Source organism: Gigantopelta aegis, chromosome 10 (genome assembly GCF_016097555.1).
Source record: "Gigantopelta aegis isolate Gae_Host chromosome 10, Gae_host_genome, whole genome shotgun sequence".
Taxonomy (NCBI): Eukaryota; Metazoa; Mollusca; class Gastropoda; order Neomphalida; family Peltospiridae; genus Gigantopelta; species Gigantopelta aegis.
In genome coordinates, this window is record NC_054708.1 from 89,564,000 (window position 1) to 89,578,389 (window position 14,390).

A 14,390-nucleotide genomic window follows, 5' to 3' on the forward strand; every position below is an offset into this window, starting at 1 on the left:
TCCAGTATTAATACAACAAATATATCATAATAACTTTGAAAACAAGTGTCACCTGTTGAGAAGTCAAGGGTATGCTCCAGTATTAATAAATATGAGTAATAATGTTTTACAAATGAACATTGCATGGATTTTATACAACAAAGCTGATTTTATAATATGGAAGACTTCAGTTTTCATTTGAAGATTTAGGGTAACTGGATATTGCATATATATTCCACTTGTTATTTTTCTTTTGGGTGCAATTTTACTTAAGTCTGGTAGGTACTGAATTCGAATCCCAAAACTGGCTGCCACCCATGTCACTGTATTGCCTATATCACTAACAACTACCAGTAATCATGAACCAACTTTCTGAGACAAACAACACAGTCAGCTTGGGGGAGGGGTGCCCAGCACAGCATACTTGAACCTTAATTTAGATATTCAAATCAAGTAAAAATGAATTAATTAATGACAAATTATATTATTTATCAGGATGCCGTGATTCCACAAATCTCAGATTCTCGGTTGGAAGTGTACAATTATGAGATGGAATCCCAAAACATCTACATGATATTGTGGAACTTTACTCATTTCTACTGGATCCCCAAATCCAATGCCTGGTTTGATTTGTTAACCTTTTCACTTTTGTTTTCTTTCAGATTGCCATGGTACTTTATTTATGTTGCCTATTTCATAGCAATCACTACCTCCCTGATCTGCTCATACTTTGTGATGCTGTATGGACTCAAGTACGGCTACAACAAAAGTGTGGCATGGCTCATTTCTTTCTTCACGTCGTTCTTCCAGAGTGCACTCGTTACAGAACCAGTTAAGGTTTTAGCTGTAGCATTCCTGCTCACTCTGATATTCAGACAAAGTGTGCAGTATGACAGTGGAAAGCAAGAGCAAACAGCAGGTATACAGAGAGTCCACCCATAAATCATAAAGTCTGCTGCGAACAATCCCCTTTGTATAACATTTGGAGGAAATTTGAAACCGATTTATATCTAAACTTTCTGACGTTAATATTTAAAAATGTCTGATGTTAATATTGAAATTTTTTATCTTGGAAAATTAAAGTCATCACCTCTAAAACATACCAATTACCCAGTACCTCTCCCAAACCCATGTATCAGTAAATAGGAGCTAAAACATACCAATTACCCAGTACCTCTCCCAAACCCATGTATCAGTAAATAGGAGCTAAAACATACCAATTACCCAGTACCTTTCCCAAACCCATGTATAGGAGCTAAAACATACCAATTACCCTCTACCTCTCCCAAACCCATGCATCAGTAAATAGGAGCTAAAACATACCAATTACCCAGTACCTCTCCCAAAACCATTTATCAGTAAATAGGAGCTAAAACATACCAGTTATCCAGTACCTCTCCCAAACCCATGTATCAGTAAATAGGAGCTAAAACATACCAGTTACCCAGTACCTCTCCCAAACCCATGTATCAGTAAATAGGAGCTAAAACATACCAGTTACCCAGTACCTCTCCCAAACCCATGTATCAGTAAATAGGAGCTAAAATATACCAGTTACCCAGTACCTCTCCCAAACAGATGTATCAGTAAATAGGAGCTAAAACATACCAATTACCCAGTATCTTTCCCAAACCCATCTATCAGTAAATAGGAGCTAAAACATACCAGTTATCCAGTACCTCTCCCAAACAGATGTCTCAGGAAATAGGAGCTAAAATATACCAATTACTCAGTACCTCACTCAAACCCATATCTCAATAAATAGGAGCAAACGCATACCAATTACCCAGTACCTCTCCCAAACCCATGTATTGGTGAATAGGAGCTAAAACATACCAATTACCCAGTACCTCTCCTAAACCCGTGTATCGGTAAACAGGAGCTAAAACATACCAATTACCCAGTACCCTCCCAAACCTATGTATCAGTAAATAGGAGCTAAAACATACCAATTACCCAGTACCTCTCCCAAACCCATGTATCAGTAAATAGGAGCTAAAATATACCAGTTACCCAGTACCTCTCCCAAACCCATGTATCAGTAAATAGGAGCTAAAACACACCAATTACCCAGTATCTCTCCTAAACCCATGTATCAGTAAATAGGAGCTAAAACACACCAATTACCCAGTATCTCTCCCAAACCCATGTATCAGTAAATATGAGGTAGTATGAAGGCACCGTTGGGTTCATGTTCTCATTTCACTACTTATCCACTTGCAGATGAAGAGGAGTTCTATATGCAAGATGATTATACAAAATCATCTACACACTATATAGCACCTGTGTCAAAACGCCTCCTTAAAAACATTCGTACTCGAATCCTCATGGACCAGCGCACTTGGGAGATCCTGGTGGAAATCCTGCTGTATTTCACATTTGTTGCCATAGTGTTCCTGGTGGTTTTGGGCCACAGTGATGTGAAAGAGTCCTACAGTGTTACCAATGATGTTGAGAATATCTACGTCCGTACATTTGAACATAACCAAACTAAATATTTTTATAAAGTAAGTTTTGCCTTATATATTAACTCTCTTCTTTTTTTATGTCCCAAATCACAAAGATAGCAATGCCAGTGATGGGAGCCCTAAATAAATGTATAAAACATATCCACACAAATATAATAGTCCTTACGTTTATATAAACATTTAACTTTAATCCTGTATCAAAGGATCATGGACGCCATTTAACTTTGATCACATATTAAAGATCACAGTATGGGATCATAGGACTAATACTAATCACTGTAAAGAGCATGAAATCACTTTTGTGCAACTGAGCCCCAATTACATTACTTATGTTCATTGTAATCTTAATTGTTTATACAATACAATGTTTGTATATTGATTTGAGACACGAAATAATAGGGATTGTCCCACTATTAACTGGGGATGTCACTTTTTCATACTGTAGGCAAACTGAGTGTAGGAATACTGGGTTGGAGACAAAATGTGTGTAGGCAAAGTGGGTTATAGGCAGAATGGGAGGGAACCCCATAAACAGTGACTGTATATACATATTTACTTTCTGTTTTAATTACTTCTTGTGATGCATTATGTCCCTGAAAACAATCTTTTTCACCATTGAAAGTCTGATTTTTCCCCCCTCTCTAATGAGTATAAAACCTGTCTTTTTATCAGGTTGAACATTCAGTTTTACCAGATTTCAATTTTATCTCATGTACATGTTTACAGATTTGTGTGCGAAAAAATCATTAAATCTTTTGAAGAGTCATGAAAAAGTCATGGAAAAGTTTTGAAATTTGATTCTTGGAAGTCTGCAGGAACCCTGATCCAGCTGTGGTGACTGTCACAGCAAAACCTTTTACATTTAGCTCAATCTTACAGTTTTACATTTAGCTCAATCTTACAGTTTTGTGTTTCTGACAAACTATAAGTCCTACATCAATGAAACTAGATTTTGTTTTGTTTTAAATTAATCAAAATGTTAATTTAATTTTTTGTTTAATTATTATTTTTAAAGTTTAATTTTAAAATAAATATATATAGATGAACATCCATAAATGAAATTGTCAGTTACATGGAATAAGTTTATGGTCAGTAATATGGAATACGTTTATGGTCAGTAATATGGAATAAGGTTATGGTCAGTAATATTGAATAAGTTTATGGTCAGTAATATGGAATAATAAGTTTACGGTCAGTAATATGGAATACATTTATGGTCCGTGAGAATACTGAATAGGTTTATGGTCAGTAATCTCGAATAAGTTGATGGTCAGTAATAATGAATAAGTTTATGGTCAGTAATATCGAATAAGTTTATGGTCAGTAATATTGAATAAGTTTATGGTCAGTAATATTGAATAAGTTTATGGTCAATAATATGGAATAATAAGTTTACGGTCAGTAATATGGAATACATTTATGGTCCGTGAGAATACTGAATAGGTTTATGGTCAGTAATATTCAATAAGTTCACATAAGTTTACATATATGCTTCTAATTACCCTTTGCAAAACATTTGACAATACACGACGAGGTCGCAATAAGCCATGCTGGTTTACGTGTTGTATTTGACCATTTGCGGAGTTTAATGCTGGTTTTACAATAGCAAATTGAGTTTTATATACATGTTTATCTTTTCTCTCTGTTTTGACAGGTAACTGACTCACACACTATGTGGGAATATTTGAATGATACGTTTTTGGAGAAAGTCTTTTTGGGGCCGTCCACTCCAATTCCAAATACACTATCATTTCTTGTGGGAAGGACAAGATTGCGACAAATAAGAATACGTGAAGGTAATCAGGAACCCAGGGCCCCTGCTTAGGAAACTTTAAAGTATAGACTCTTCTTTTTCTTCTTTCTTTTTTGTTTTCCTTTCTTCTTTTTTTATCCCACTGCCCCCTTTTCTTTTTACTCCTTTGAATTCCATCTCATTTCTTCGCAATCTGGCAAATATTCCTTTCTTTTAACTTCTTTCGCTGTCCACCTTCACATCCCAGTTCTTGTATCTCCAACCACAACAGGTGCTTGTTTCTTGTGGCTATGTGTACCACACACCTGTAATTCCCCATCAGCATTTAGCTATGGGCTTAGTCTGACCAATTCGGAGAGTGTTCAGTAGTTACTTTTGGCATTGTTAAGAGGCATTTATAACCACATACTTTGCTCCCCTATTACCGGCGATCGTTAGTTAGTGCATGGGTCAGAGCAGCTTTATTAACTGCAGAGGACGATGATGTTCGGTGGGTGCAGGGAAGTATACAGAGACTGCACCCGTGGAGGATGTTGAGACAGGTAGGCGATGGTGTGGACAGCTCAGAAGACCGAGTTTGAGGAAACTGGCAGAAAGGGTCAAAACAGATTAAAACTGTGGGTGAAATTGGATAGTTTTTTATATTAAGGAAGGAAGGAAATGTTTTATTGAATGATGTACTCAAAACATTTTATTTACGGTTATATGGCGTCAGACATGGTTAAGGACCACAGATATTGAGAGAGGAAACTCGCTGTCGCCACTTCATGGGCTACTCTTTTTTGATTAGTAACAAGTGATCTTTTATATGGACCATCCCACGTACAGGATAGCCATTGTTACACCAGATGTGTTGCACTGGCTGGATCTAGTTTTATATTAAGATAATGCGAATGGTAGGCAGAGGGTGATAGATGAGAACGATGAATGAAAGTGTGAGCCAGCTTTGACAGGTAGACTCAAATTTATAATGACATCACATCCATACAATGTACTGGTATATGGTTTTAGTCTTACGCTATATTAGAGTATTGAGTTTCATAAGCAGGGTGCCATAAATTTTAATTGTCATCTTTAGTATTTTCTAAAGAATTTTCTGTGCATGTTAAAATGTCAATTTTTTTTTTTTTTAAATGCCACAAAAGAAACCCAGTTTCATCAAGACACACTGATTTCAGACCAAAATTCTCACAAATTGTTACGTTAATAAGATTTGAATATACTACACCCGTTTGCATGACATGATTTGGACTAATGTAATACTTAATTAATAAATTATGGTTTTATTAGAACTGGTATGTATTGTCCTGTCCATAGGAATGTGCATATAATATTGTTGATCCTTTTCTGTAGGAGTAACCTAATCCACCAGGCCCGTACAAATTGTTCTACCTACTGCAGATTTCTATGATTTCAGTAAATTGGGGGTATCGCAGGGGTCTGCGGCATACTGTTGTAGCAGTCACATATTCAGAAGGGCCCGACTCCAACTGCAAGGCACCCGTGGGTAAGCTGCAAGAGTACAGCAGGATAATCCTACATAAGCCGCATCCGTTCGAATGTTGAGGGTGCCGTACTGGGCCCATGCCATGCTGTATACAACGTGTCTACGGGTTTACGACCAGTAAAAATGTCTGCGACACATCAGGAACTTTTAACTCAGCGTTAAAAGAATCCCATGTGCCCTACGGTGAGGAAATAACGTCAAGCCGCCCACAGGATAGCCACGGCAGCCTTGCGACCGCTGTGACATTTTACAAAATTTCCCCGAAATTTGGGCATATACAGGCATCGTATCCCGAATCGGTGGATATGTGACTGTTGCATAACCTGTATGACGAAAGTAGGTTTTCTCTTTTGTTTTTAATCAAATGTCAAAACAATTATTATGTTAGACATCATGATCGCAAAAGTTTAAAATGTTTGAGGGGCGGTACATTGTCCAGTGGTAAATCACTAGCCTATTGTGTAGTCAGTCTAAGAATGATCCCTGTCAGTGGGCCCACTGGGCTATTTTCGTTCCAGCCAAAGCACTATGACTCGTGGTATGTGCTATCCTGTCTGTGAGATGGTGTATATAAAATAACCCTTGCTACTAATGGAAAACTGTAGTCGTCGTCTTTTCTAACACATAAGATAATCAAAAACAAAGATCAAAGTTAAAATCCCTTGAACTGGAAGTATTGTTCGATGCTGTTGGTGTTTATCAGCATATTATTGATTAATTGATATCACACACTGCACATTGGTTGCACAGCATCATTTGTGGCAGATATACAAATATTCATCTATCAAGGGACCATTGATGGAGTCATCTAAATCCTCAAGGTTGTATTTTAGCATTTTTATAAGGTTCAAAACAAGGGTGAAATAAAGTCAACGGATAAAATATCAAAGGTCAATATGTCAGTGAAGAAAATGTCTACCATTGATATGGCATTTGGGTCAAAATGTCAACCTGTGTGTGAGAGAGAGAGAGAGAGAGAGAGAGAGAGAGAGAGAGAGAGAGAGAGAGAGAGAGAGAGAGAGAGAGAGAGAGAGAGAGAGAGAGAGAGAGTTGCTCATTACAAAATTTGGAATAATTAGAGGATGCTTATTGTTAGGTTCTCTGACTCATTAGCCAGCCTGTCTTTGATATATATATATATATATTGCTTCATCTGCTATTTAGCTTGTAGTTCTGTTATATTCTAGTTCCATAATGCTCCCAAGAGGTCCTTACTTAGTTTTTCACACACTATGTCAGAGCCTCACCTCACCTCATGCTGTATTATTTTCAGTATGCAATTTTGTTTTTTAGCAGAACATATTTATTTTTGCCTGCTACTTTTATTTTACTTGATGGCTGTTAGCTTGTAATATGGACTGACCAACTGTGTGTAAACATCATGACACACACGAACACAAACACAAACACAAAATAGAGACTTAAACTGTTAACATTTTCAAGACAGATATGCATAAATAGAGATATAAAGACAAATTAATAGAACATGATGACAATTTTTTTTATTGACGTGTTAACGATTTCAAATATTACACATGTTATACATGTTAACAAAGTCAAATGTTATACATGTTAACAATGTCAAATGTTACACATGATATACATGTTAACAATGTCAATATCACACATATTAACAATGGCATAAACATAACAATATACACTTTATATTGTGCGTGTTTGTGCATGCATGTGTTTTAATTAAATGTTTGCTAATGATAATTTTGCTTTCTTATTTTGTTTTAGGATCTTGTATCCACTTTTTAGATTTGAAGTCAAGACTAAATTCATCAGAAGAGTGTTTTCCACCCTATAGTTATGGTGCTGAAGAATCTCGTTCTTACACTGAAAACTGGGAAAATGAAACAACTGTCGAAGAGATAACAAAGTGGACATATCAGTCTGGATCTAGTCTAGACACCCTTCCAATTATGGGAAGGCTCGACATCTATCCTGGTGGGGGATATATTCTTCAGTTACCAAGACATCCTTATAAGGCACGAGAGCTTATAGAAAAAGTTAAAAAAACAAAGTGGATTGATGAACAGACGCGGGTGGTGTTTGTGGAATTCACTCTCTTCAACCCAAATGTCCAGCTGTTTACTGTAGTAGTGCTTATGTTTGAATACTCAAACACTGGTTTCGTGTTTCCCTACCATCTGATTTACACGGCTAACTTCTATCACTACCAGAATGAATTTGAGACCTTTGTTGCCGTTGTCGAGGTCCTCTTTGTTATATATCTGTTTATTTTTACTTATACTGAATTAAAAAGAATTCTTAAAATGAAATGTCTTGACTACTTCAATGAGTCATGGACATTCGTTGAACTAACCATTTTGTGCTTAGCCTACTCCACCATTGCTCTGTTTGTTAATCGGCTTCTTGTGTGTAATCATCTCATGAACACTTTTGCAGACAATAATTTCGAGAAGTTTGTTAATTTTCACACTGCTGCATTTTATGATTCCTTACTGAGATACGTTATGTCAGCTTTAGTCCTGTTGGTAATTGTCAAGTTCTTCAAACTGCTTCGTTTCAATGTAAGATTGTCCATGCTTGCACAAACACTTCATTCCGCAAGAGGAAGACTGATCTCATATTCGTTTTCTTTGTTTGGATTTACAATGGCATTTGCTATATTTGCTGTTCTCGTTTTTGGCACTACACTTGAAGGATACAGAAATATTCCAAGGACAGTTATAACCATGTTCCTTTTTATGATGGGAAAGTCCGATTACTATGGTCTTTATGAAGGCAATGCTGTTCTTGGTCCATTGTTTTTCTTTCTCTTTTCATTGACATTTCAGTTTCTGTTTGTGCAGTATTTTATTACTCTTCTCATGGATTCATTTCATACTACCAGGATTCACTTAGCCTCGGTAAAAACTGAGGTTCACATGGTTCAGTACATTCTTAGGAAATTCCGTTTGATAACGATGCTTGATTCACAAAAAAAGCAGGGAAAACGTAAAATTGTTGAATCTTTCTAAAATCTGTTTGTTAATTGTTCCAAAGTATTTTGTTACAGGCAAAATGTTCTTTTTTATGATGGGCAAGTCCAGTTACTATGGTCTTTATGAAGGCAATGCTGTTCTTGGTTCATTGTTTTTGTTTTTCTTTTCATTAACATTGACGTTTCTGTTTGTGCAGTATTTTATTACTCTTCTCATGGATTCATTTCATATTATCATGATTCAGATAGTCTTGGTAAAAACTGATGTTCACATGGTTCAGTACATTCTTGGGAATTTCCGTTTGATAACGATGCTTGAATCACACAAAAAGCAGGATAAACGTAAAATTGTTGAAGATTTCTAAAATCTGCTTGTTAATTCCAAAGTATTTTGTTACAGGCAAAATGTTCCTTTTTATGATGGGCAAATCCGATTACTATGGTCTTTATGAAGGCAATGTTGTTCTTTGTTCATTGTTTTTGTTTCTCTTTTCATTGACATTTCAGTCTCTGTTTGTGCAGTATTTTATTACTCTTCTCATGGATTCATTTCATGTTATTAGGATTCAGATGGTCTTGGTAGAAACTGAAGTTCACAAAAAAAGCAGGAAAACCCTAAATATTTTGAAGATCTGTTTGTTAATATTTCCAAAGTATTTTGTTACAAAGTGAAAATAAAATATACTGATTGGTTCTGATTGTTTTTATTGTCTCCAGGTAACTCATATCAAAGATATTTCAATCCGCTGAATCGTGCATGCACTATGATCACAGTTAACAATCCTTTACAGCTACACCAAAATATGTCCTGTCCTTATTCTGTAATGAAATAAACTAATAGTAATACTCTACTTTTAAGATCCTGCATAGATTTATAGATTTCATCATTATTATCATTATTATTTTGTCCAATGTTATTTACATTCCTGCAAATCGGATATTGATCACAGAAAATGTTTTTCGTTTTACTTTTAAGCATACTCTAGCTTTTGTAACCAAATGGGGCTTGCTTTCTTTGCCTTATACAGTGAAACCCCACAAAACCAGACCCACGGTCCCCTAATATACCCATGTTTTAACAATAAAATTTACCCTCTAAATTAGAAACCCCTGGCAACTGAATACCAGACAAATAATATGGTGAGGATGTGTTTATTTTGTGTAAATTGTATGCCTGAAAACCAGACAATCAGATTGATATTACAAACAAGAAAATATATTTAATGTACAACTTTAGTTATTAAAAATCCCACTGAACATGATATTAACTAGGTATTTACATCTTAAGAAAGAGACAAAAGCTAACAAGCAGTGATAAATACAAAATGTTCTTGTATGGTGAGCACTCTGGACCCTCTACAGGCATGTACACATTTTTCAGGATGGTAAAATAATATATAAATCTTATACAATTTAGGTTATACTAGGCTAAACAATTTTGTCTTTGCTATTAAAAAACTAGTAAAAAACTCAATATCAATTGTACACTCAGCTGAATGAACATTACATAAAGGCTGTGTCGGACCTAATTGTTCACAAAACGCAATTCTTCATAAGTAATAGTGCATTTTCTTTCCTTAAAGTATGGAAATGGTTTACTTCGGTTGTGCCCACTAAGATAATACTCTGGCTACGTTAAATCTCAAATATATGGATCATGAAAATAAAGGGAAAGATGGGACAAAATTAACATGTTACCTTCAAATAGCAAGAATAACCACGAAATGTTTATTTTGATAGAGGTCCATGTGTTATTAATTTAGAATGTTTTAGAATATCATTTGACATTGGCAAGGGCCTAAACAAAGTTTATACATGATTAGGGCCATACCTCGACATAATGTTGAACTGGCATTTGGCAAAATGGTGCTTGATTACAGGAAACTCATCTATACCACAGCCATCCCCGAGGAGATCACCTACTGGAGATTTAATCCCTCTTGCACGATCACAAGAGGACTGCCATTCCAGACTAGTTTACTAAATTAAAACTAACCCCGGACAGCTCATTAGAATAAGTACAGATGTGTTGACATGTATTTATAAATCAGTGCAATAACAGTGATGATACTAGGTGTTCGCGAAAGGTGAACTTATCCTGAGCCATCGGTGGCACCCATGATGAATACTTCCACCACAGCTGTTATGTCCGTCAGTTCATCAGTCATCATTTTTGTCAGTGGTACATCGTGTTTAGTGGATATAGTCTCCCAATGTCTATCAATAAAACTTTTTGAATGACCCCACGGATCCCTGGACATCATAACTGATGGAATAACTTCTGTGTTAGAATGATATGGCATTGTTTTAAATATGCATACAATGAGCATGACTTGGGTATCTTAGAAGCTGTGATATTTAGCTGGAGCAGAAGGTTGCTCAACATATAGTTTAGTTTATAGACCACTGTTGTTTTGAACCTCCATGCGTAGATCAAGGTACGAAACTGATTTAATATCTTCAAATGTTTGGGGGGTTTTATTTATAGTAACTTTATAAAAGTTTGTTTTATGAATGAATGAATGAATGAATGAATGTTTGACGACACGACTAGAGCACATTGATTTATTAATCAGCGGCTACTGGATGTCAAACTTCGTCATTTTGACAGTCGGAGAAAGAAAACTTGCTACATTTTTTTTCAATTAGTAGCAAGGGTTCTTTTATATGCATCATCCCACAAATAGGATAGCACATACCACGGCCTTTGATAGACCAGTCGTGGTGCACTGGTTGGAACGAGAAATAGCCCACTGTTCCACAGACAGACACACACACATAGATATATATAAATAAACAATCGTTGCTGCTACGGGATCAAGAAAAGTTATATACAGTGGCAAACATTAATCACATTTGAATTATTTTGGAGGGCTTTCTTTTGACTACGGCGGAAGGAAGGAAGGAAATGTTTTATTTAACGACGCACTAACACATTTTATTTACTGTTATATGGCGTGGGACATGGTTGAGGACCACACAGATATTGAGATAAGAAACCCGCCATCGCCACTTCATGAGCTACTCTTTTCAAGGGATCTTTTATAATCACCATATCACAGACAGGATAGCACATACCACGGACTGATATACCACTCGTGGTGCCCCTTTTTATTGGTCTCCGCAAGATGTGTTCGTAAGTATTTTTGTTGAGCACAAAAAATATTGTACATTTTCTTTTCTGTAAAAGGAGATTGCACACTATCTGAGAAACAATAATAAAAATAGGAAAGTTCATTAACGTCAAAAACAAAGATCAACCACTCCACGATTCAGTAGTAACAAAGGGCCTTTGTTGCAAGTAACTGGAGCATAAACGCGCATATATGTGGCAATTAACACGTGACATTACGCATAAGTAATGGTTTGCCAGGTGATGAATGTGGCCGTTTTACTTTTTACAACCATTTAGGTTCAAGTGTAATAGATTACGTTCTTGAACACAAAGATAACGTGGATACAATTTCTGAACTGCATGTGTGCGATTTTAATGAGTGGTCAGATCATGCACCTATAGCGTTTACTATGAACTGTAAACAACTTCATGACTGCGGTCCTATTGTTGATGGCATATCAGTTTCTACATCTTACGTTGGAGCGCTGACAAATTAGAGGAAATGAAGCGAAAACTGTATGAGAAATCCAGCGACATGCATGAGTGTATTGACAACATGCAGTCATCCGAAATGTCTGTCAGCGAAGGGCTTGTGGACTTTACATCTCTAATTAATGACATTTTTGAGCCATACTGTTTGAAAACATCCAAGCTGTTCCATAGCCATACACACGTAAAATCTGTTCACACTAATAAGCCATGGTTTGATGATAGATGCAGAACATTACACAATGGTTATCGAAATTCTTTGCATGTTTTTAATACTGAACGTAATGTAAACAATAGGCAAGCTTTAGTTTTAGCTAAACGTATATACAAGACTTATGAGTGTAGAGTTAAAAGAAATTACTTGAGTTTTGAAGGCAATAGGATTGGTTTCCTAAGAAAATGTAATCCTCGGCAGTTCTTTAGTTTATTTAAAAAGCGCAAACGTGAACCGAAAACAGATTTATCTCTGGATGATTTTTTAAAAACATTTTAAACATTTAGCCAGTAACACAGACGACCCTCCAGATGCTGCAGAAGAACACGACGAGGGCACTTACGCAGAGCTCGACTGCCCAATCACTGAAGAAGAGGTTCACACAGTAATACGACATTTAAAATCACGAAAATCACCAGGAAAAGACCATTTACTTAATGAATATTTTATTACGTTCCAAGATGTATTTGTTCCTTTTTTGACTCGAATTTTTAATGTTATATTTGATAGTGGGATATTTCCTTCAAGGTCGGAAGGTATTGTAATTCCTCTATATAAGAAAGGTAACGTAAATGATACAAAGAATTACAGAGGTATTACACTTGTCAGCTCTCTGGAAAAAGTCTTCACTGCAATTTTAAATAATAGATTGTTAAAGTGGTCAGACGAAAACGATGTTATTACAGATGCCCAGTTTGGTTTTAAACCAGGCTACGGCACAACTGATGCGATTTTTGCACTCCATGCTTGGCGAGTTAAATTGTATTAGACAAAATAGAAAATGTTGGCGAGTAAAAAGAAATTGTATTGTATTGCTGTTTTGTAGACTATAGACAAGCGTTTGATAGTGTAAATCGATGTAAATTATTATTTAAGTTAGCACGTTCCGGTATTACCGGCAAACTCTATAATATTATAAAATCGATGTATAACGGTTTGAAGACATGTGTTAAGTATCAGTCTCAGTTTTCAGAGTATTTTAATTGAAATACTGGACTAATGCAAGGTGAAGCGTTATCACCATTTTTGTTTTCTATGTATATTAATGATTTTGAAAATGAGCTAATTAGTGGCTTATGTGAGCCAATGTATTTACACGATATTTCGTTGTTTCTTGTAATGTATGCTGATGACACTGTTCTTTTATCAGAGACAGTAGAAGGTCTTCAGAAGATGCTTGATGTGCTCTATGCATATAGTACAAAATGGAACATCAGTGTTAATATAGATAAAACAAAAATTGTTGTATTCAGAAATAGAGGTAAAATAACTGTTAAAGAATCATGGATATATAACGATGACCTAATTGAAATTGTTCATTGTTTTAATTACCTTGGATTGACATTGAATTTTAATGGAAAGTTTACTATATCACAAAGGGTAATTGCTTCACAGGGCAGAAAATGTATGAATCCCATTTCAAGAATATGTAATAATCTATGCCTTAATAAGGACACGAAGTTGCACGTTTTCGATACCTATGTTTCTAGTGTTTTAAATTATGGATGCGAAATATGGGGTTTTCATCCTGCTCATGATATTGAACATGTACATATGGATTTTTGTAAACGAATTTGAATGTTAAGAAATGCACCACAAATGTAGTTGTTTTGACAGAACTTGGAAGAGTTCCTTTAAGTATTATGCGAAAAATTAGAATAGTTAAATATTGGTTGAAATTACTACAAACCAGAAATTGTATCTTAAAATCGTTATATGAAGATATGTTAGAACACATGAATCCCTCTAATTGGCTATACCAGGTAAGATATTTACTACTATCAATAGGTTTCGGAGATGTTTGGTGTAGTCAGCATGTAGATAGTGCTAACTCATTTTTAAAATGTTTAGAAATACGTCTAACGGACCAGTTTATACAAGAGAAAGATGCTACAATAGACAAATCTCCAAA

At 35.6% G+C, this 14,390-nt stretch overlaps 1 protein-coding gene across 1 annotated transcript in view; it reads left to right on the forward strand.

Moving 5' to 3' along the window:
• Positions 1 to 9,353, forward strand: part of LOC121383040 (polycystic kidney disease protein 1-like 2) — a 31,426-nt gene extending 22,073 nt beyond the window's left edge. Inside the window, exons 4-7 of the mRNA XM_041512799.1 lie at positions 642 to 898; positions 2,203 to 2,486; positions 4,102 to 4,243; positions 7,451 to 9,353. Of these exons, the coding sequence (XP_041368733.1) occupies positions 642 to 898; positions 2,203 to 2,486; positions 4,102 to 4,243; positions 7,451 to 8,697 (1,930 nt within the window). The 3' untranslated portion in view covers positions 8,698 to 9,353. The remainder of the gene's footprint in view (positions 1 to 641; positions 899 to 2,202; positions 2,487 to 4,101; positions 4,244 to 7,450) is intronic.
• Positions 9,354 to 14,390: the final 5,037 nt, after the last annotated feature.